The sequence below is a fragment of the Bubalus kerabau genome, chromosome 21 (assembly GCF_029407905.1).
Source record: "Bubalus kerabau isolate K-KA32 ecotype Philippines breed swamp buffalo chromosome 21, PCC_UOA_SB_1v2, whole genome shotgun sequence".
NCBI lineage: Eukaryota > Metazoa > Chordata > Mammalia > Artiodactyla > Bovidae > Bubalus > Bubalus kerabau.
In genome coordinates, this window is record NC_073644.1 from 13,378,258 (window position 1) to 13,403,254 (window position 24,997).

The window sequence follows — 24,997 nt, forward strand, 5'->3', positions numbered from 1 at the left end:
TCCAGGGGATCTTCCCAGCCCAAAGGTTGAACCCAGGTCTTCCACATTGTGAGCTGTTCTTTACCAGTTGTGCCACCAGGGGATGATATTCAAAAGTTAACCAAGCTTTTATAAGGTACCATTAAAGGCATAAAAATGAGTCCAATCGGTTAGAAATAAGTTTTTTTGTTGCGATTAAACTATATTTACCATCCATTAAATTAGTCTGTTACATTCGGGTAATATATTTTCTGCCTTTTTTAAAAAAAATTTTTATTCTCCTTGTATTTCTTATTAAAGATAAAAGCAAAAGCTGTTATTATATTTGGCTGTGGTCACATTATTCTCATATATGTTACATAATATTTTGCATATAATCATCAATTTTAATGCTTTTGTATTTTTTTAAATGTCATATTTTCAGCTATGTTTTTACTCATCATTATTTCTGATAGCTCAGTTGGTTAAGAATCTGTCTGCAATGCAGGAGACCCTGGTTCAATTCCTAAGTCAGAAGATCTGCTGGAGAAGGGATAGGCTACCCACTCTAGTATTCTTGAACTTTCCTGGTGTTTCAGACAGTAAAGAATCCTCCCTCAATGTGGGAGACCTAAGTTCGATCCCTGAGTTAGGAAGACCCCCTGGAGAAGGAACAGCTACCCACTCCAGTATTCTTGCCTGGAGAATTCCTTGGACAGAAGAGCCTGGCAGGCTACAGTCCATGGAGTCGCAAAGAGTTTGACATGGACTGAGCGACTTTCATGAAGCATTCATCATTCATTGCCTTATTTACACAAATGAGATTAGATATTTAAATTGTTTCTACAATTTGTCATTATAAATGATAGCATGATGAAAACTTTAATCATGAAAGTATTTATTAAGTTATGTGTTCTTTACTATTGTCAGAAAAACTAGTAGGTTAATAGACATGCTATTTAAAATTTAAACAATGTATTGTGCTTTGATTATATACACACACACTTATATTGGAAGTCTCCCTGGTGGCTCAGACAGTAAAGAATCTGCCTGCGATACAGGAGACCCAGGTTGGATCCCTGGGTTGGGAAGATCCCCTGGAGAAGGGAATGGCAACCCACTCCAGTATTCTTGCCTGGAGAATCCCATGGACAGAGGAGTCTGGCGGGCTACAGTCCATGGAGTCGCAAAGAGTCCGACACGACTGGGCAACTGATGCGCACACACACACACACACATATACTACATATATACTTATATTCATTACTAAGTTTACTGCTAATAAATAGGAACTATATCTACATGTTAGAAGACATCATTTTGTGATTAGGAATTACAGTGGGAAACTGGAGCATCGTCTGTCTTAAAAATTTAAAGATGCTTCTTCTATATCAGTAGCCCTTCCAAAGAGCAAAGCAATACCCAGCATCTTAGTATATGGAAGCCTGTGTAATTCTCTGGACTATAAATATGGAAAATAGATGAATAAGGGAAGGTGGTGGCATAAACATGTATTAATAGTTGTTTTAAGGAGTCTAGTGTGCTAGGAATTAGAACCTCAAAATTATCTGTAATAAAAACCCCATCATAAAGTTATAAGAAACTGCACAAGAAATCTTCCCAAAGTTTTTCATCTTATCCCCATTCTCTATATTACTGCATTGTTTAGATGACAGATAGAGGGAATAAATTCTTTTGCCACTACTGTGGATGATTTATTCCTTGGACATTTTTAAAATTTCCTTTCTAACTAAAGCTAGAGTCAAATTTTATAATTTTTATAAATATGGGAATGGCACTAAAATCTTTTCTGTTATTAAAAAAAGAAAGAAAATGAAAAACTTTAGAATAGAAGCTGTGAAATTGAAAATAGAGATATACAATGGAATGATAGCTGGTTCTTCCAAAACACCAGTAGAAGTTATCCATCTAACCAGACTACCAAGGGGAAAAAAAGAAGAGGCAAAAATTACCATTATCAGAAATGAAGGAGGAAATGCAATTATTTAATTGAACCTGTAGACATTAAACAGTATTATAAGGAGATACTAAGAATAACTCTATGTCTATGAATTCAGATCAATTCCTTGAAAGAGAAAAACTGCCTGCATTCACAGCAAAAGATAAATAATCTGAGTAATCAGACTTGTGGGAAAGAGTCTAGCCACTAGCTAGAAGCAGGTTTGTGTTTCGTTCAAGACAAGGATTTCTTTCACCAGTGGAAGAAGCTGCCTTTAAACACCTTTCACCTAATCACAGACTTAGAGAATAGACTTGTAGTCCCCAGGGGGAAAGTTGGAGGAAAGGGATAGTTAGGGAATTTGGGATGGACATGTACACACTGCTATATTTAAAGTGGATAACCAACAGGGAGCCACTGTATAGCACCACTCTCCATGGGATTCTCCAGGCAAGAATTCTGGAGTGGGTTGCCATTTCTTTTCCCAGGGAATCTTCCCAACCCAGGGATTGAATCCAGGTCTCTTGCATTGGAGGCAGATTCTTTACTGCTAGAGCCACCAGGGAAGCCCCATAGCACAGGGAACACTGCTCAATGTTATGTGACAGCCTGTATGGGAGGGGAGTTTGGGGGAGCAAGGGTACATGTATATATATATGGCTGAGTTGTTTCCCTCTTCACCTGAAATGATCACAACATTCTTTGTTAATTGGCTATACCCCAATAGAAACTTAAAAAAAAAATCAAATCCTCTATTACTTGTGCATAAAAGCATACTTAAAAGCATCCTTGAAAGATCTAGTGGAGTTGCACCTACTTGGGAAGATTTAGCCTTTGTTATGGGCTTGGCTTTTATGTGTCTCGGTTCTTCTTCTGGGAGACAGGAATAGTACTTTTGTAGAAGTGTATGAAGATTAAGAACAGACTATAAAGGCATCCATATATGCATGGAGAAATCATTTGTTTATATCATTCTGTCAGGAACCCTTAGCAGTGAGAAAACGCCACACAACCACATTCTATTCACTCAGCATTTTTAGTGGAATGAAGAATCTTTAAAAAGGAATTGCAAAGCAAACCAGAGATTAATCTGAACATCTAAACTTTACATTTTAGGCTTTTTAGTCCATGCTCTTTATAAAATATATTACACATTTATTTCTTAAATGGTGAAGTGAAGTGAAAGTTGCTCAGTTGTGTCCGATTCTTTGTGGTGTTGGAGAAGACTGTTGAAAGTCCCTTCTGCAAGGAGATCCAACCAGTCAATCCTAAAGGAAATCAACCCTGAGTATTCACTGGAAGGACTGATGCTGAAACTGAGGCTCCAATATTTTGGCCACCTGATGCAAAGAGCTGACTCATTAGGAAAGATCCTGATGCTGGGAAAGATTGAAGGCAGGAGGAAAAGGGGATGACAGAGGATAAGATGGTTGGGTGGCATTACCAATTTAGTGAACATGAGTTTGAGCAAGCTCTGGGAAATGGTGAAGGACAGGGAAGCTTGGCATGCTGAAATCCATGGGGTTACAAAGAGTCAAACACAACTAAGCAACTGAACAACAACTGTTTCATTTTGTCAAAAATATTTAAGTAGGAAATGTGACCACTTGTTCATATGTAAGCAAATTGCTTATTAAGATTTAACAATGAGCAGAGCTTAAACTCGGAGAAGGCAATGGCACCCCACTCCACTACTCTTGCCTGGAAAATCCAATGGATGGAGGAGCCTGGTAGGCTGTGGTCCATGGGGTCACTAAGAGTCGGACAGGACTGAGCGACTTCACTTTCACTTTCACTTTTCACTTTCATGCATTGGAGAAGGAGATGGCAACCCACTCCAGTGTTTTTGCCTGGAGAATCCCAGGGACCAGGGAGCCTGGTAGGCTGCCGTCTATGGGGTCACACAGAGTCGGACATGACTGAAGTGACTTAGCAGCAGCAGCAGCGCTAAAATGGAATTTCCTTAAAGCTTAATTCTCTGTAGTTTCTATTTTAATTTTCCCCGACACCAACCTACAAATTAGTGTGATATTTTTTAGAATTTTGTTAAAATTCTCTCTTGCGAATGAGAATGAGTGGCATGTCCAGATTTAGCACACATTATTTGAAAACTAGAGTTTGTTTCAGGTTTTTATCCTCTATTTCCATCGAGTTGAATTGTAAATGTAGAAATTATCTTTTTGAAAATTTTCAGCATTATACTAGCTCTGTAGAATGTGGATTTGATATCTTTTTGCTTAACAAGAATAATGTATACACTTTAAAGTTGTACAGAGAAAATAATACTTTAAAGGAATTATTTGTGTCTGTGTGTGCAGATATTCTATTACCAGAAGTGAAGTGTTCAGTGTTGATGACAATGGCACAATCTTCACAACTAACCCACTTGATCGAGAGACTAGTGCTTGGTACAACCTAAGTGTTACAGCCACGGAAAAATGTAAGTATTCATTTGAGAACCATATATTGGTTCACCATGTTTTTTAGCCATTCAACAATCTCTAAACATAGGGACAAAGGGTAGCTTAAAGTGTTGCTGAAATTATAATTAAATGGCATTTTATATATCAAGTGTATATCATTTATTTATCATGTAAATCATTTATATATCGTGTTTATATATACAAGTGTATATCATTTATTATTTAAAAGTTAACCATCTGTTCATTCTTACTACAGCTTATTTATATACTTACCACAAAATATCTCTATTTTATTATGGCAATATATAATGTTTAATATAAGAAATGAATCAAAAAATTCAGAAAAACATAAGAAATAAACCCAAATTACTTGAAATTTTAAAATCTTTATTTATTATATGCTCTTACAATATTGTTCATGAATACATTTTTAAGTCAATTTTTAAACATTGAAAATAAATTTTGCAAGTTTTTTTTTTTTCAAATTGGACATGTAAGTATTGCCCAGTGAAATTTGCTCAAATAAAACTCATGTCAGTTGTGCTAATGGTCACATCTTCAATAATCAGTAGTAACCAGGTATTTTTCCATTTGCAGGTTTCAAAACATAGATAAAATTATCCAGTTTACCAGTTAGTTTGTGTCTTTAAAATTTCAATTAATCAGTTATTAAATCAATCAAGCTCAAAAGAATAGAGAGAACAGAATGGAAAAGACTATCAAAATCATCACTATTATAGTCAATGGATTTCATATAATACAGTAAAGGATTCAGTTTGTGAATTTGAAATTTATCAGAATGCATCCTTTCCAAACTGATTTTGCATAGAATTTTAATAATCGTGTTTACCTACTTGGCTTGTTCTTTGAAAGTCTTTAAACACATGTCTTACTCCTCACCTTATTGAGCAGTTTGCTGATGAGATGCTGGAGTAGAAGCATCACTTACATATTTTTTGTTATACACTGAGTGGCTCTTGGGCACCCAGGAAGATTGGGGCTGAGTCTTGAATTTTCTATTTAAACACTAAATGGATGGGGAGCAAATGTTTCAAGGGAATAAATGTCTGCTGCACAGAAGAAATTCCAAAGCTTTTGTTGTCAGAAAATACAAGGATGTTTAGCCTAAAAGCAAGAAGCTTTTATTCACTGGATATTTTCAAGAAAAAAATTTATTGCTGTTTCCAAAGAATTGAAGAAAGAATTTAAATCAATTCAAAGGATGAGTGAACATCTTTGAAAAATGTGTTTCTCCATGAAGTAGTTCTCAACTTTTAAAAGAGCATGTTTTAATGAAATGTATGTAAATAATTATCCACTATAATTTTATTTTATATATAAGGAGAACTTAAGTAAGAATATTTCATTAACTTCTGCTAAATTAGAAGCACAACAATTTAAGTTATTAAAAAGCAGTGGCTTTAAAATTGATTATGTGTATTCTAAAACACAAATACTGTAAAAAATTATAAAACAATTTATAAATAAAAGATTAAAAATATGGTCGAGGAAATAATGCCTGTGAAAGGCAAATTGAAAATAAACAATATATTTATATTATGTGAAATTTATTACTGAGAATGTAATCACTGTTCCAGAAATAAGTGATTAGAAATGTTATAAAGTTTAGAAATTACACATTTCTTGCTGATCTGCTTCTTGTGCTATAAAATTCATTTTCTTAGAGTAAAAAAAAAAAAAAACCTCATTTAAACTCATCTTTGAAGATATATTTTGTAAAATATCTGTTTCATTTTAAGATTTTAAGGGAAATTGCTTAGGAAGAACTTATATTACACCAAGCATCCAATTTGCAAGCATTTTTCCTTCTATCTCTTGATTCATTTTTAATCCACATTATTAATTTCACTTTAGAACAACTTTGGAGAAAATAATTGCAAGTGCCAATTTTTTATTATGGTAATATTGATATCAAACATACTTTTTGACCCATTTCAATCACTTAAGACATATTAATATAAACAAAAACACTCAGATAGTGGAAAGCAGGGCTTCATATAAAATTGTTACATAAAGCACTTGCTGCATGTGTTAAGTATCTGGAAGGTTGTGACATATCAGTTATGTTGATTATGGGAAAGACATGCTCCAAATTAACATGTGTTTTCCCAGCAAATGAAGTTCACTGTGTGCTTAGTCTTTTTCCTGGAAAGTTTCCCAAATTAAGCATCAAGCTATTTATCAACATGACAGCTAAGTGAATTGTCGGGGGAGTTTGTAATTTCCTCAGTTCTGTCTTACCGCAGCAGAAATTTGAAGCAATGAACAGACTATTGTTACAGCTCAGTATATTTTGGCAAGCAAAGGAAAGCACATCCTCCAGGAGTAAGGGTGGGCCACGTAAAATACAGGAAGAGAAGAGAGGCCCCCCACCCCGCCCGGGCTCAATTTTGGCTCCTCTTTTTGTATGTTAGTTTCTCCACCTAATGAACCTACCTTATGTAAATTGGGCTAGGCAGGGGGGCTGTTTGTTTTACCTGAGGTTCTCACTCTGGTCCTTGGACCTTCCTTTGTTTTATTTTCACGGGCTTTTTCCTTTTAGCCACTACCATTCTGGACTCCTTTTCCTATTCTAACTATATAACTAACTACTTTAAACAAGCTGCAAAGATATGGGTATGCTTTGTATAGTCATGTCAAAGGTTTAATTTGAACTTAATTTTTTTATTTTATTTTTATTTTATTTTAATTTTTTATTTTCTAATTGAAGAATAATTGCTTTACAGAAAAATGTGGTTTTCTGTCATACATCAACGAGAATCAGCCATAGGTATACCCATGTTCCCTCCATCCAAGACCTCCCTCCCATCTTTCTTTCCACCTCACCCTTCAGCCTGTTGCAGAGCCCCTGTTTGAGTTCCCTGAGTCTTACAGCAAATTCCCATTGGCTATCTGTTTTACACATGGTATTATAAATTTCTATGTTACTCTCCATACATCCCCCCTCTCCCTCCTCTCCTCCCACCTTGACAACAGTTCTGTTCTCTATGTCTGTTTCTCCATTGCCGCCCTGAAAATAAATTAATCAGTGCCATCTCTTCAGATTCCATATATATGTGTTGGTATACGATATTTATATTTCTCTTTCTGACTTACATCACTCTGTATAATGGATTCTAGTTTTGTCCACCTCATTAAAATAGATCCAAATGTGATCTTTTTATGGCTGAGTAGTATTCAATCATATATATATATATATATATATATATATACACCACAACTTCTTTATCCATTCATCTGTCGATGGACATCTAGGTTGTTTCTATGTTCTACCTATTGTAAATAGAGCTGCAGTAAACATTGGGGTACATGTGTTTTTTTCAGTTTTGATTTCCTCAGGGTATGTGCCTAGGAGTGGGATTGCTGGGTCATATGGTGGTTTTATTTCTAGCTTTTTAAGGAGTCTCCATACAGTCTTCCATAGTGACTTTATCAGTTTACATTCCCACCAGCAATGCAAGAGTGTTCCCTTTTCTCCACACCCTCTTCAGCATTTATTGCTTGTAGACTTTTTGATCATGGCCATTCTGACTGGTGTGAGGGGGTATTTCATTGTAGTTTTGATTTGCATTTCTCTGATAATGAGTGATATTTATCATCTTTTCATGAGCTTGTTAGCTATCTGCATGTCTTTGTGGAAATGTCTGTTTAGGTCTTTTTCCCACTTTTTGATTGGGTTGTTTGTATTTTCTGGGACTGAGTTGTATAAGCTGCTTGTATACTTTGGAAATTAATTCTTTATTGGTTGTTTTTTTTTGCTATTATTATCTCCCATTCTGAGGGTTGTCTTTTCACTTTGTAGATTCCTTTGTTGTGCAAAAGCTTTTAAATTTAATTAGGTCCCACTTGTTTATTTTTGTTTTTGTTTACATTACTCTAGGAGGTGGATCATGGAAGATCTTGCTTTGATTTATGTCATTGAGTGTTCTCCTCTAAGAGTTTCATAGTTTCAGGTCTTACATTTAGGTCTTTAATCCATTTTGAGTTTATCTTTGTGTATGGCATTTGGTAGTGAACTAATTTCATTCTTTTGCATGTAGTTGTCCAGTTTTCCCAGCACCACTTATTGAAGAGGCTGGCTTTGCCCCATTGCATATTCTTTTCTCCTTGTCAAAAATAAGGTACCCATAGTGAGTGGGTTTATCTCTGGGTTCTCTATCTTGTTCCATTGGTCTATATATTTCTGCTTTTGTGCCAGTACCATACTGTCTTGATGACTGCAACTTTGTAGTAGTCTGAAGTCAGAAAGTTTGATTTCTCCAGCTTCATTCGTCTTTCTCAAGACTGCTTTGTTTATCCAGGATCTTTTGTGTTTCCATATGAATTGTGAAATTTTTTGTTCTAGTTCTGTGAAAAAAGCCATTGGTAATTTGATAGGGATTGCATTGAATCTATAGATTGCATTTGGTAGTACAGTCATTTTCACAGTATTGATTCTTCCCACCTAGAAACATGGAATATCTCTTCATCTGTTTATGTTGTCTTTTATTTCTTTCATCAGTCTCTTACAGTTTTCCGTATACAGGTCTTTTGTTTCCTTAGATAGGTTTATTCCTAGATATTTTATTCTATTTGTTGCAATGGTGCATAGTATTGATTCCTTAATTTCTCTTTATAATTTTTCATTGTTAGTATATAAGAGTGCAAGTGATTTCTGTGTATTGACCTTGTAACCTGCAACTTTGCTGAATTTGCTCATTAGTAATTTTCTGATACTTTCTTTTGGGTTTTCTATGTTTAGTATCTTGTCATCTGCAAATAGTGAGAGTTTTACTTCTTCTTTTCTGATCTGGATTCCTTTCATTTCTTTTTCTTCTCTAATTGCTGTAGCTAGGACTTCCAAAACTATGTTGAATGATAGTGGTGAGAGTGGACACCTTTGTCTTGTTCCTGATCTTAGAGGGAAAGCTTTTAGTCTTCACCATTGAGAATGTTTGCTGTGGGCTTTGCATTATGGCCTTTACTATGTTGAAGTAGATTCCTTCTGTGCCCATTTTTGAAGTGTTTTTATCATATATTGATGCTGGATTTTATCGAAGGCCTTTTCTGCATCTATCGAGATGATCATATGGTTTTTATCTTTCAATTTGATGTTATGGTATATCACGTTGATTGATTTCTGTATATTGAAGAATCCTTGCATCCCTGGAATAAACCTGACTTGAAAATGGTGCATGAACTTTTTTTTTTTTTTGGTGCTTCAATTTTATTTTATTTTATTTTTAACACTTGGGGGTCATTTATTTTTTAATTTTTTTTAATTTAAATTTATTTATTTTAATTGGAGGCTAATTACTACTTTACAATACTGTATTGGTTCTGCCACATATCAACATAATGTGTTGTTGGATTCTGTTTGCTAGAATTTTGCTGAGGATTTTTGCATCTATGTTCATGAGAGATAGTGGCCTGTAATTTTCTTTTTTCATGTTGTCTTTTCCTGGTTTTGGTTTCAGGGATTGTGGCCTCATAGAATGAGTTTGAAAGTGTTCCTTCCTCTGCAATTTTTTTGGAAGAGTTTCAGAAAAATAGGCACTAGCTCTTCTCTGAATGTTTGACAGAATTCCCCTGTGAAGCAAACTGGCTCTGGGCTTTTGTTTTAGGGGAGATTTTTTTATCACTGTTTCAAGTTCAATGTTTGTAATTAGGCTGTTCATAATTTCTATTTCTTCCTGGTTCAGTCTTGGGAGGCTGATTTTTTTCTAAGTATCTGTACATTTCCTCTAGGTTGTCCATTTTGTTAGCATGTAGTTATTCATAATATTCTCTTATGATCCTTTATATTTCTGTGTTGTCTGTTGTAACCTCTCCTTTTTCATTTTATTGACTTGATTTTTCTCCCTTTTTTTCTTGATGAATCCAGCTAGTGGTTTGTCAATTTTATTAATCTTCTCAAAGAACCAGCTTTTAGTTTTATTAACCTTTGACATTGTTTCCTTCATTTCTCTTTCATTTATTTCTGCTCTGATTTTTATGATCTCCTTCCTTCTGCTGACTTTGGGGGTTTTGTGTTCTTCTTTTTCCAGATTCTTTAGATGTAGAGTAGGCTATCTATTCAATGCTTTTCCTGCTTCTTGAGATATGATTGTATCGCTATAAACCTTGCTCTTAGAACTGCTTTGCTGAGTCCCATAGGTTTTGGGTCATTGTATTTTCTTTGTCATTTGTTTCTAGGAATCTTTTGATTGCTTTTTTTATTTCTTCAGTAACCTCTTTGTTATTTAGTAATGTATTATTTAATCTCCATGAGTTTGTGTTTTTTGCTGTTTCATTCCTGTAGTTGATATCTAGTCTCATAGTGTTGTGGAGAAAAGATACTTGACACAATTTCAATTTTCTTAAATTTACTGAGGCTTGATTTGTGGCCCAAGATATGGCCTATCCTGGAGAATGTTCCATGTGCACTTGAGAAGAAAGTGTATTCTTCTGCATTTGGATGGAAAGTCGTGAAGATATCAATTAGGTCCATTTGGTCTAATGTTTCATTTAAGGCTTGTGTTTCCTTATTGATTCTATGTTTTGATGATCTGTCCATTGATGACAGTGGGGTGTTAAAGTCCCCCACTATTATTGTGTTGCTGTCAATTTCTCTTCTTATTCCTGTTACTGTTTGCCTTATGTATTGAGGTGCTCCTAAGTTGGGTGCATAGACATTTACAATTGTTATGTCTTCTTCTTGGAGTGATCCCTTGATCATTATGTCGTGTCCTTCTTTGTGTCTTATGATATAAAGTCTACTATGGATTGCCACTCCAGCTTTCTTTTGGTTTCCAGTTTCATGGAATATCTTTTTTCATTCTTTGACTTTCAATCTGTATGTGTCTCTAGGTCTGAAGTGGGTCTCCTGTAGGCAGCATATATATGGGTCTTGTTTTTGTATCCATTCAGTCAGTCTGTATCTTTTCGTTGGTGCACTTAACCCATTTACATTTAATGTAATTATTGATACATATATCCCTATTCGTACTTTTTGATTGTTTTGGGTTTGTTTTTATAGGTTTTTCCTTTCTCTTGTGTTTACTGGCTATGTAAGTCCCTTTAGTATTTGTTGTAAGGCTGATTTGATGGTGCTGAATTCTCTTAATTTCTGCTTGTCCATAAAGCTTTTGATTTCTCCATAAATTTTGAATGAGATCTTTGCTGGGTGTAGTAATTGTGGTTGTAGGTTTTTCTCTTTCAGTATTTTAAATATATCCTGCCATACTCATCTGGCCTGTTGGGTTTCTGCTGAAAGATCTGCTGTTAATCATATGGGTTTTCCCTTGCATGCTACTTGTTGCTTTTCCCTTGCTTCTTTTAATATTCTGTCTGTTTAATCTCTGTTAGCTTGATGAATATGTGTCTTGATGAGTTTCTCCTTGGGTTTAACCTGTAGAAGACTCTCTGTACTTTTTGGATTTGATTGACTATTTCCTTCCTATGTTGGGGAAGTTATCAACTATATTTTCTTCAAAACTTTTCTCAGTGCCTTTCTTTTTTTCTTCTTCCTCTGGGACCCCTATAATTCAAATATTGGCACATTTAATATTGTCCCAAAGGTCTCTGAGGCTTTTCTCAATTCTTTTCATTCCTTTCCCTTTATTCTGCTCTTCAGCAATTATTTCTACCATTCTATCCTCCAGTGCACTAATCCATTCCACTGCCTCAGTTATTCTGCTATTGGCTCCTTCTAGAATATTTTTAATTTCAACAATTGTGTGATTTATCTCTGTTTTCTTATTATTTCTTCTATGTCCTTGGTGATTGTATTAACTGTGTTAAATACTTCTTGCATTTTCTCCATTCTATTTTCAAGTCTTAGGAGCATCTTTACTATCATTATTATGAATTCTCTTTCAGGGAGATTACTTATTTCCTCTTTGTTTACTTGGTCTTGTGAGTTTCAACCTTACACTTTCATTTGTGTTGTATTTCTCTGCCTTTTCATCTTTTTTTTTTTGGTTTGTTTTTTAAATTACTCCATTCCCAGGCTTTAGGGTTGTATTACTTCTTCCTTTTGATGTTTTGACCTTGGAGGGAAATGTTGGCTGCATGGTTTGTGTTGATTTCTTGTTGGGGGTGACTTGTGTCTGTGTTCTAGTGGGAGAAGGTCAAGTAGGTAATTACAGAAACACTGGGACATATACACACACACTTCCACACATACAGTTATAATCAAAGTATTCTAAAGAAAAGAGGGAGGTTGACTTGGTGAGCAAGGGAAACCAGAGGTGATATCCACCAACTGAAAGAAGAGTTAGCTAATGCTCAATCTGGAAATCTGAGTATGAGCAGAAGGCCAACTGGGGAATATAGCATAGAGAACTCAAACAACTTAACTTACTTGGTTAAAGAAGAAAGAGTGATGGAAAAATGACAGAATAAAAAAAAAGAGAGATAAAAGAAAGAGGAGAAGGGAGGGAAAAGAGAAAAGGAAGGGGTGGAGAAGAGGATTTAAAAATTTAAAAAGAAGGAGAAAAATAGAAAAACAAAAATAAATAGATGTGTGTGGGAAAGATTTATATATATTCATGAATAGCTACACCTGGTAAAGCACAGTAGGAAAAGCGGTTGAATACATCCAAAACAAAATCCAAAAAAAATTCATCAAGGGGGAAAAAAAAGTGAGAAGGAGAAAAAAGAAACAACCTAAAATGAATGATTTTCCTGCATTTTTTGACAGGAAACACAAAGCACTGCAAAAGGCTAATATTGAGATGGAAATATGTAGGGGGAATAAACCGTGTGATTTATAAAAAAAAAAAAAAGAGAAAAAATTCTTAAATTGATTTTTTTTAACAAGAAAAACAAAGAAAACTCCACAGCACCACAGAAAGCTAATGTTATGATGGAAATATGTTGGGCAATAAGCAGTGTGGTTTATAAGAAGAAAGAATCTTAAAATGATTTTTTTTTAATAACAAGAAAAACAAAGAGGAAAACTCCACAGCACCAATAAATGCTAGTGTCAGATGGAGATATGTTGGTGGAATAAACTGTGATTTATAAGAGGAAGAAAGAAAGAAAGAAAAAGAAAAAGAAAATGAAACAGGAAAAAAAAGGATTTTCAAGATCATAGCTCTTGGTTGTGGAGTCTGCCCCTGTGGATGGGGTTGGGTTAGTGTCCTGTGATGTTTTTCCTGGTTGGCGGAGCTTGTGCCTGTGTTCTGGTGGATGGAACTGGATCTCACCTCTCTGAAGGGCAGTGCAGTGTCCAGGAGTAGGTTTTGGAGTGTCTATGGGTTCAGTACGGAGAAGGCAATGGCAACCCACTCCAGTACTCTTGCCTGGAAAATCCAATGGACAGAGGAGCCTGGTAGGCTGCACTCTATGGGATCGCAAAGAGTCGGACACGACTGAGCGACTTCACTTTCACTTTTCACTTTCATGCATTGGAGAAGGAAATGGCAACCCACTCAAGTGTTCTTGCCTGCAGAATCCCAGGGAGGGCGGCGCCTGGTAGGTTGCCGTCTACGGGGTCGCACAGAGTCAGACACGACTGAAGCGACTTAGTAGTAGTAGTATGGGTTCAGTATGCCTTTGGGCAGTTGTAGCTTTCAAGGTGTTGCTGCTGCTAAGTCACTTCAGTCGTGTCCACTCTTAGCGACCCCATAGACAGCAGCCCACCAGGCTCCTCCATCCATGGGATTTTCCAGGCAAGAGTACTGGAGTGGGTGGCCACTGCCTTCTGGCGCGTCTATTTCCACAGCTGCTTCAAAGTGGCTCTCAGCATAACTGCAGTGCCACCAGTCCCCTACTTGTCCCTGGGATCATTGCCGGTGCTTCTGTTGCCCTGTCCCGCCTTGTGCTTTTGGCCGAAGCTGTTAGGTAGGTGTTTGTGCGGATCCTTCTACGTCCTGGCGATTTGTGTGGGCTTCCCTCACCTTCCTGAGCTCACCCTCTGTGTCGCAGGGCTGTGTGCATTTGACTCTCAGTTTCAGTGGTCCACTTTATGCATCGCGGGCATTGTGTGCACTTGTCTCAGCTCCCTGGGCGTGCACTCTGCGTCACGAGGCTTGTGTAGACTTGTCTCAGCTCCCTGGGCGTCCACTCTGCGTCACTGGGCTAGTGTGGCCTTGTTTCGGCTCACTGTGCCCACCCTCTACGTCGCGGGGTTTATGTGCACTTGTTTCCTCTCACTGCCTGCACTCTTTGTTGCCGGGGGTTATTTGTTCTTCTTAAGGCTGTGCCGGGAGGGTTGTGTGCACTGCCCAAGTTTGTATGCCTCCCCTCTGTCGGCACCTCGGTCCTGCGCTTTGCGCGGGTTGTGTTTGCGTCCTCTGTACTACAAGGGTTGTGTGCACTGGCTGGGTTTGTCTGCTGCACCACTCTCGGTTCCCCTGAGCGCGCCCGTCTGTTTGGGGTCACAGTCCATGGCCTGTTAATGGACTGAGAAGTTCAGCTTTCTCTGTTTACGGCCCTCCAAGTCCCTGCTTTGCCTGATTTTGCAATACTCCACAGCTCCCCCTTGGGCCCGCCTGTGAGGGAGATTCCCAGGGCACGGGAACTCCTGTTTAAGGGCTCCCTCCTTCCCTTGGGGCACAAGCTCCTGCCCAGAAATTCCCTGTCTTTTCCCTTTCTATGTCTCTCTCTTCTCTCCTACCTCATTTCAGAGAGCTTAGCCTGTCTCCGGGAGGCCTGGGGTCTTCTTCTGTCACCTAAAGGTTGCTTTGTAGGAGTCGTTCCATATCTTGATGAGTTTTTTATGTATTTTGGGGGAAGGCTGGCAATGTCCCCATCTTACTCTTCATCCATCCTCTCTGATTACTGGACTTTATTTTAAATAGCTTTTTCAGGAAAAAAAAATGATAAAGATTTTAAATGATTTTTTAAAACTAATTTTCTTAAATTTATTTGTAACATATACTTTTTCCATTTTACTTAGGCAGAAAGTTGTTCTACAGTGATGTATAGTTAAACCATAAAATATGAATCTTAAGTTTTGAATAATTTCATCTTGAAATTTCTAGAAATATCTTTTCATATTTTAATGTTTTCAATCTATTTGATCTTGAAAATAGTACAATTGAGTCACCAAATAATAATTCTTAGTGGTTTATGTATTTCCTAAAGGCCATGGGTTTCTTTTATATGCAATAAAAACTGCAAGTTTTAATTTTAACTGATTGATTATGTATTGGTTAAAATAATTACATGCAATATCTCATCCCAACCTGGAAAATCTCTTCACAAGGTGAAACAGATATGAACAGTTTTATAATTAAAAAGCATTAAACCAGAATTTAATGTTCATCATAGTTGGAAAGAAACTGCCAAGTCAGAAAGAAACCTCAGGCCTTTTACATAGTCAACCAAACAGGATCTGCTGCAGGCATGTCTCAAAATAATGGAGTGGGTAGCCATTCCCTTCTCCAGGTGACCTTCCAGACCTAGGGATTGAGCTCAGTTGTCCTGCCTTGCAGGCAGATTCTTTACCACTGAGCCACCAGGAATCCCAGATAAACAACTACTGGTATTAAAGTAGGAGCACTTATCACCACCACGTGTTATACAATTTATCCTAAGTCCACTAAGTAGTTGGAGTGACCATTTGTGTTTGCTAGCTGGCTTTATTCATATGAAAACTAAACTTTGTATATGTTTATGACAAGAAATAGTTCTGTATCTTGGTCAAGGTTTTTGCTGAAGTTAGGTGCCTACCCTCCCACAGAAAATGGGAGAAAATATGCTATTAATATCTTCCTTGATGATTAATTACATTCCAAAGAATTGGCTCCCAGCATTGAAAAAAGACAAGCTTGGGTTGTAAAGTTGGCAAGAGATTTGTCTCAGTTTTAAAAGGTTAATATACATTTCAAAGAGATAGATAGAAAAATAATTTACAAGCTTTTCTAAAGTAAATACTCTAAGAAGGGGAAGAAAGGAAAGACTTTTCCCTAATTTTCAACAGAACTAATTCTTTCTCTTTTTAAAAAATTGTGCTTTGCCTTTACACATTACAATTTCAAATATAATGCTTTTTGATTAAAAAAAAAAAAGCATGCAAGATTATAAAGACACTGAGACAAAGGAAACTCCTCCCCACTCTTGAATGTATGTACCTTCCAGTGGCTTTTTAAATGAAGAAAGAAATATTTAAAATAATGATATGCAAATATGCAATACCATTGCCTGATGGCTCAGTTGGTAAAAAATCTGTCTGCAATGCAGGAGCGGAGAAGGCAATGGCACCCCACTCTGGTACTCTTGCCTGGGAAATCCCATGGACGGAGGAGCCTGGTAGGCTACAGTCCATGGGGTCGTGAAGAGTTGGACACTTTGAGAAACTTCACTTTTACTTTTCACTTTCATGCACTGGAGCAGGAAATGGCAACCCACTCCAGTGTTCTTGCCTGGAGAATCCCAGGAACAGAGGAGCCTGGTGGGCTGCTGTCTATGGGGTCACACAGAGTTGGACACGACTGATGCGACTTAGCAGCAGCAGCAGCAGCAGCAGTGCAGGAGACCCGGGATCCATCCCTACGTCAGGAAAATCCCCTGGAGAAGGGAATGGCAACCCACTTCAGTATTCTTGCCTGGAGAATCCCGTGGACAGAGGACCCTGGCAGGCTACAGTCCATGGGGTCACAAAAAGTCAGACACGACTGAGTGACTAGCACTTTCTTTCAACAGGTCACAAGTGTGGACATTTATGCCTCCTAGTACCTTCAGACCACATCTGAAGACAATTTAGATCATCACAAGTAGAGTGGACAATGCTACTGGCCTTTAGTTAGTAGAGGCCAGGGATAATACAAATATGTTTGACAGTTCCTGGATTAAAAAAAAAAAAAAATGTTCATATACCTGACTATCTTCTTTACTTTTACGGCTTTTCCTCATCAGCTTCCTACAGTCCATGGCAGGTACAAGGCACTCGATAAATACTGATTGAGCTGAATGTTCTGAGAACATTTTTTGTAGGCTATATTGTTGTATATGAAATATATAATGATCCTGTCCTTGGCTTTTATTCATGTGAAATAAAAATATACCACATAGCCTCTAATGCAATTTTCATGACTATGTTACCCCTAAAAACAGCACTATTCTTTATTTTCATTCTGTTTACTCAATTTGCAGACAATATAGCACAGATTTCTTCAGTCCCCGTCTATGTACAAGTTCTCAATATCAATGATCATGCTCCTGAGTTTTCCGAATACTATGAGACTTACGTTTGTGAAAATGCAGTCTCTGGTCAGGTAAGAATCCATCATAAATTGTCAATATCTAAACAGTACTTTGTATTATACAGAATAGCATTTTCTATGTATTCCTCCATCTTTGAAATGATATTAATAAAAATAACCTTTATTTAGCTATATTAATTATAGGCTTTAATGTTGTAAGTTACATATAATTTAAATTTCTTTCTTTCAAAAAATATGTAAACTTCAAATTTTCTATTTCCAAATTCCTCACATTTGAAAAATCTGCTAACCCCTAGAATTTAATAGTAAATCATTTGTACTTTGTCTCTAAAGAAATTATTTTTTGTGATTCTGTAAATAATTTTAATTAATTTTTATTATTCCATCCATCATGCAAATAAGGATAAAATGATATATAAAATACATCAGACATCAACAGATGAAATTCAATTTGAAATGAATTATTAAATATATAAAGACTTAAGAAAGCATACTCTTTTTGAAATACATTATCATTACTTCACAGTTTTTTCACACATTTTCTTATATGGGGCTTACCTTTTTACATTTGTAAAATGTAGAATTTAAATTAGATTCTCCTTTGAGTATCTCAGTTCCAATCACAATAACTATACATTCTTAGTTATCCTATTAAATGTTATAAAACATTCAAAAAAAACCTACTTTTTAAAATACTGAATAAGTATTGCTGTTGTTTAGTCTCTAAGTCATGTCGGCCTCTCTGCAACTCCATGAACTGCAGCACGCCAGGCTTCCCTGTCTTTCACTATCTCCCTGAGTTTGCTCAAACTCCTGTCCACTGTGTCAGTGATGCTATCCAACCATTTCATCCTGTTTTCTACTTCTCCTCTTGCCCTCAATCTTTCCTAGCATCCAGTTCTTTTCCAATGAATCAGCTCTTCATATCAGGTGGCCAAAATATTGGAGCTTCAGTTTCAGCATCAGTTCTTCCAATGAATATTCAGGGTTGATTTCCTTTAGGATTGACTAGTTTGATCTCCTGACTGTCCAAAGAACTCTCAGGAGTCTTCTCTAACAACACAATTCGAAAGCATCAAAAAAAAAAAAAAAGAATCAAGTACTTACAAAACTATAAAACAAAAATTGAAGGTTACAAAAACCAATATAAATGTATTACTGGTATTGGTTTTGTTTTTATTGGAGGTTTTTTTACTTAGATTCTTGATTTATTCTGGTTGGTCTGAAATATATTATGTTGTTTTTTAACTCAATAAATTTCATTTTTCTTTCTTAAAGAAAATAACTCAATACATTTCATTTTTCTTTCTTAAAGTAAGTTAATACTTTTTAATTTATCAGATTATTTTATTTTGAAATTATTATTTGAAAGACAATGAAATGATACCTTTGAGTATGCATATCAAGAAAAAGAAAGAAAAATTGGGTACATTATAAAAATTAAATCCCTATTTTGTAATATGATATTTGTGTGTTCTAATAATTTGAAAATCTGAATGATGTAAACAGTGTTGGGAAGATGATACATAAATATATTAAAATTCTCCAGTCTTTTCAACAAATTTTGCTGTAACAAATGGATAAGAAGGAAACAGGGAGGAAATGGAAATTCCATCTAAACCTCATACTTTATACAAAGATTATTTTATAATGTATCATAGATTTAAACATAAACCTAAAGCTAGAGATAAGCAGAGGAGAAAATATTATTTTATGGCTAGGCAAAGATTTCTTAAATATAACACCAAAATACCAGTCCATAAGAGAAAACATGTATTAATTTGATGTAATCAAAATTAAGCCAGTGAAAGTCCCTGTTAAAAGAATAAAAAAGACAATCTACAGAGTGGCAGAAAATATTTGAAAGTAAGCATGAAATGATATAACTGGTACTCAGTCTAGTAGTCAAAATCTCCCTTAATACTGAAACACATTTGGTAGTATATTTTAAAATAATAATGAGAATAAAATCTCTGCTTTCCATACTATTAATTCATAGTGTTCCTAAGCGTAGGTCCATGCAATAATACATATAATTCATACAAAGCAAAGTTACCAAAAAGAAGAAAATATATTTGAGAACATAAAATTATCTAGTCAAGTGAGTAAAGTGCTGACAAATAAATAAGATAGAATTTTAATTTTTCTGAAAGCATTAAAAAAAGAGAGAGGAGATTGCTCTTCAACAGGCATAATGTTTGCATTAAGCTGGGTGAATAAGCCTGTGACATTGTCACTATGGTTAAAACTGTGTTAAGAGGGTGGATCTCATGCTAAGTGCTTTTGCCACAAAGTTTTTAAAATGTACAAGAGAAAGAGGTAAAATTAATTTTAATGTTTGTTTGACAGAATATGATGATTTTCACATGTAATAAAAATATAGGGAAATATTTTATGTATTTTTCTCATACTATGAAAATCACTCTTGTTTCATGTCCCACAGGCTCAGACAGCTGGACAAAATGGTGTGTTAAAAGGTCTCCAGTATCTATCTGCTTTGGGTAGATAATACAATCCCTGTAGGAAACCAGAATGCCAGAACAGTGCACTGTATTCTGAAGGAAATCAGACCTTCCCTTAATGACCTATGTGGCTAAGCAGAAGTTTTATTTCTGTTCTTTATGTGCAAATAACCAGGATGGGGCAGAGAGGAAGAGTAAAACTTTTCAGGGTTTTGCAAAATATGAATATAATAAATGAGTTGACATTAGGGCAATTTGCCTTTTGTTTGGTGTAAATAGTTATCATTTTTCAAATTAATGATTCCCATTATCTTGACTGATACCAAATATCTTTTCCAGAAGTCAAGTAGAATAGCAGTAATTTTTAGATTCCTTCATACCAATACACTGTCTAATGTAAAGACAGTTACATTGTCTCCATGTAAAAATTTTCTCTTGCCTAAATTTCCTGGTTTTCTCTTCATCTTCCTTTCTCCCTCCTATCCCTTACTTTTTATTTTTTTCAGACTCACTCTGTTATCCACAAAAATGTCTCAATTACAGTCATATGCAAATGACTTCTAGATCTTTATGCCAGTTCTTTCTTATATTTAATGCGGTAAGTCCAAATAATTAGAGAAAATGTCTACCTCTATTCTGCTGCAATGTAAACAGTGGTGATAGAGACACTCTTGGCCCCAGCCACCATGGGACACCCAGACCTGAGATGACTTGACATGTTCCAAATGCCAATGAAACATTTGTTAAATGGATACCCTTGGGCTATTCATTATATACATTCATAGTTTAAATTTATATGTGATGATTTTCTTTGTACTTTTATAAAGAATTTTATAAAGAATTACAAAAGTAATTTATCAAAGGAAAATGAGAAAATATATATTGAGATAAAATCTAAGACTATTTCATTTTTAACAGAATAAATGTATATCTATACAAGTTAATGGCAAAACATTACATTTAATGTAATTTAAATACATCTAATAAAATTTTGTGAAAACTTTTTTTTGAAACAGTAGTTCTGCCTCTGTCTACTATCAAAATGTTACGATATCATGAGCTTCTCAATATTTTTTCCTTCAAAACATTCTAAACAAAAAAAGAAAACAGACTATAGACTCAATTTTCTTGTAGCTCTATTATTTGATTAGCACTTTGACCTTTAGAACAGATGTTCACAACCTTTTTGAATACTAAACGTATATCCTAAAAATAAATAAAAATAATCCTAAAAATTTATATCTCCATATTTAAAAAAAATTATTGGAGTATAGTTGATTTACAGTGTTGTGTTAGTCTTAGGTTTACAGCAAAGTGAACCAGTTGGCGCCCCAGTGGTTAAGAATTTAGGCTTCCATTGCAGAGGGCACGGATCTGATCCATGGTGTGCATGCATGCTAAGTCGCTTCAGTTATGTCCGACTCTTTTTGATCCTATGGACTATAGCCTGCCAGGCTCCTCTGTCCACGGGATTCTCCAGGCAAGAATACTGGAGTAGGTTGCCATGCCCTCCTCCAGGGGATCATCCCAACTCAGGGATCAAACCCGTGTTTCTTACGTCTTCTGCAATGGCAGGTGGATTCTTTACCGTTAGTGCCACCATCCCGGGAACCAAGACCCCACTTGCCGTGCAGTGTGGCCAATAAATAAATGTTTCTCCAAATTTTAAACTGAGAACATTAAGTGGGAAAGACAGAATTCAGAATATTAGACTTCCAAGCCCATATCCTTCATCCTGGCTATACAAAATCTTGTAATAACTCGAAAGCATTATCCTGATACATTGCACATTTATTATTGTAGGCATGGATTGAATAAAAATGTTTTATTTTACTAGATTATTTAATTAATACTCCATGATTGTGATTTAATTAGGAACGTGTTGTAAGGGAAAAGATAAATCAATGTAGAGAAATAATGTACAAACTGTATTAGTTTCACAAGGTTCTTCATGCATGTGTAGAGATATCCTTTGAAATATAAGATTATAAATCATATCTGTCATCTTGCAACTAAGGATATTTTTGTTTGACACATGGTTAAAAGCAATTTAATTCTAGAAAATTCAAAACAATAACGTCTATAGTCAATTTACTTTAATTTCCAGAAGTAATCACGGTCTCACTATTTGATCTTGACAGCACATCTCTTTTTTGACAATAATTAACTACTCGACTGACACTTTCACGTCTTGAAAGCAAAGGACTAATTGTGAACTGATTTTTTCCTAGTTGCATTATTTCACTTTTTTATAATCTGAGAGAGAGGAATTTACTTGACATGGAACACTTTTGCTCTAATCTTCTGGGTGAAAGGAAGTCATGTACATCACCCCTAAGCTTTAAATACACTACTCTTAAAATCAATTTATAACCTTATTACTTTAACAAATACTCAGGTAAGACAATAAACTTTATTACAGTTATGTCTCCAATATATGCAGGAACTATTTAATTTCAGCAAACCGTAGTGGTTAGTATTCAGATAAGAAAGAGAGAAGGAGAAAAGGACAGAAAGGAGCAATCCAGGCAGGAAGGATCGGAGGATGTTTTCTGACAAGCTTACCTTACGGAAATCATCTCGTCCATTAACAAGAATTTACTTTCTATGTAATATCAAAACATTCTTCTGAAAGGAGCAAGTAAACATGTTTTTAACCTCAGAAAATATTTTCATATTTTCCACCAATTTTGAGATATCCTCTGGAATATCCATAAAGATTTTGGTAAAACAATTTTAATAGAAGCTAATAATAATCAGAATATTATAAAGAGAATGATCAAAATGTATCCCTATTTTTTTTCCTAGGTGATTCAGACCATCAGTGCAGTGGATAGAGATGAATCCATAGAACATCACCATTTTTATTTCAATCTATCTGTGGAAGAAAATAACTCGAGTTTTGCAATCATAGATAATCAAGGTAATGCCATTCACTTATAATAGCTTTCTATTCATTCTTTGAGATCTTGTTTAATTTTAAGAAAATTCATAGCATTACTTTTTATACTGTTCCTGCAATATGATACGGTTGAGAAATTATTCAAGAAGTGGCAATGGAAATGGGAAACAAAATCCAAAGTAGTGTTCTGGGAATACTAGCTTCATTTCCCACTGGATTTCTTTACATTGGAAGCACTTTTTCAAGTAATTATTGGCTATAAGCCCTTGCAAACTCTGAATGACCTTGAAAATATAATTGCAGTTTCTCTCATGTCTTCATATCTGGAGAAGAAAATGATATATACTTCCCTGGTAGCTCAGACAGTAAAGAATCTGCCTGCAATGAGGGTGAGTCGAGTTCAGTCCTGGGTTGGGAAGATCCCCTGAAAAAGGGAATGGCAACTCACTCCAGTACTCTTGTCTGGAGAATTTCATGGACAGAGGAGCCTGTTGGACTACAGTCCTTGGGGTCCCAAAGAATTGGACACAACTGAGCAACTAACACTTTCACTTTTCATAGTCACTTGATTGATTCAAAGATATTTGGAATCATTAGTTAGAAGCTATAAATATATGAAAAGGCTGTTCTTTTCCCTTCAAAACAAAATAGTTGTATCAGCCTAAGAACAAAATGTTCTAAAGGATTTTGTATGGAGAGATGGAGTTCCTTTTCCTTTCATACAGAAGTAGATTAACTTTGTATATAGCTGCAGTGTTCTTTTTTCCTTCAGTAAAATATTTTTTGTCATCATATATGTTTCTATTCTAATTTTGCTTCATATCACAAAGATATGCAGCACTGTAGGATTCATTATTCAGGCATCTATAATCAAACACCCGTGGCTGTTCTTCCTTACACCTGAGTTTAAGCTCCCATCAAGGGGAGATCTTTTATGGAAGGATAAATGCAGACACATTCTTTCCCCTTTGCCTTTGTCAAATTCCCTAGTGAAAGAAACTCAAATAGATTTAAGATTTAAAAAAAAGCCACATCAAAATAAGAAATATGCTATAGATTTTTTTTATATTAATATAAAATAAATTAGTGGGACAAAATAAATATATTGAAACATAAAAGGAACAATTTAATATTGGTTTAATATTTGTGATTATAAGTAATTTAAGAAAATACATACCAAAAAGTATAAACTTTCTCACCTGTTTGATCTGTCTAGTGAATAAAATCACAGAAGGTTTATAGACTTCAAGAGCATGGGAGAGTTTGTTTTTAAAAGGAGATTTGGGTAAAGTGATAAGTAGGCATACATTTCAAAAGACTTCCATATTTTTTATTTATCTATTTCAAAGACTTCCATTTATCTATCTCCTCTTATTTGTTTGTGTCTTCTAAAATTTGTTTGATTGCTACAGAATATATTTCAAGGAATGCCAATACAAAAAAAAAAAAGTGTCTGGGGGAAACATATTGTGTATCATAGACTGATACACAGTAAAGTGCACTGGAAAAGACCACTTAGCATTTTTGGGGATTCAAGCAAAAAAATTAAATATGTTGAAGTATACATGATTTATTTTTGTTAACTATTTGAGTGTTCTAGCCAGGTGAATTAATCAGTACTATTAAGGTTTAACGATTCTCTGAAATAGAAGTAGAAAATAGGTTAATGATGTCAAGGTGAAATAAAATGTTCTAAAAGAAACTTTAACTTCAAGTAAAGTTAATTCTTTTGCCTTATTAATAAATACATTATTTGAGATCACTACTGTGACACAGAGATGACTTTGAAAATCTCAGGTTATTTATACTATTTGTGAAAGTAATGAGTTTCTATTAGAAAAATGAGTCATGAGTACTTAATTCAAATGAAACTGATGTGTCTTTATACATTTAATTCTGCTGCTGCTGCTGCTAAGTCACTTCAGTCGTGTCCAACTCTGTGAGACCCCATAGACAGCAGCCCACCAGGCTCCCCCATCCCTGGGATTCTCCAGGCAAGAACACTGGGGCGGGTTGCCATTTCCTTCTCCAATGCATGAAATGAAAAGTGAAAGTGAAGTCGCTCAGTCGTGTCTGATTCTTCGCGACCCCATGGACTGCAGCCTACCAGGCTCCTCTGTCCATGGGATTTTCCAGGC

At 35.4% G+C, this 24,997-nt stretch overlaps 1 protein-coding gene across 2 annotated transcripts in view; it reads left to right on the forward strand.

The window, feature by feature from the left end:
- CDH19 (cadherin 19) overlaps nucleotides 1-24,997 on the forward strand; it is a 77,132-nt gene that overhangs the window by 46,632 nt on the left and 5,503 nt on the right. For both annotated transcript variants that reach the window (XM_055559000.1, XM_055559001.1), the window contains exons 8-10: nucleotides 4,237-4,358; nucleotides 17,425-17,546; nucleotides 22,766-22,880. In XM_055559000.1, coding sequence (XP_055414975.1) covers nucleotides 4,237-4,358; nucleotides 17,425-17,546; nucleotides 22,766-22,880 — 359 coding nt within the window. The remainder of the gene's footprint in view (nucleotides 1-4,236; nucleotides 4,359-17,424; nucleotides 17,547-22,765; nucleotides 22,881-24,997) is intronic.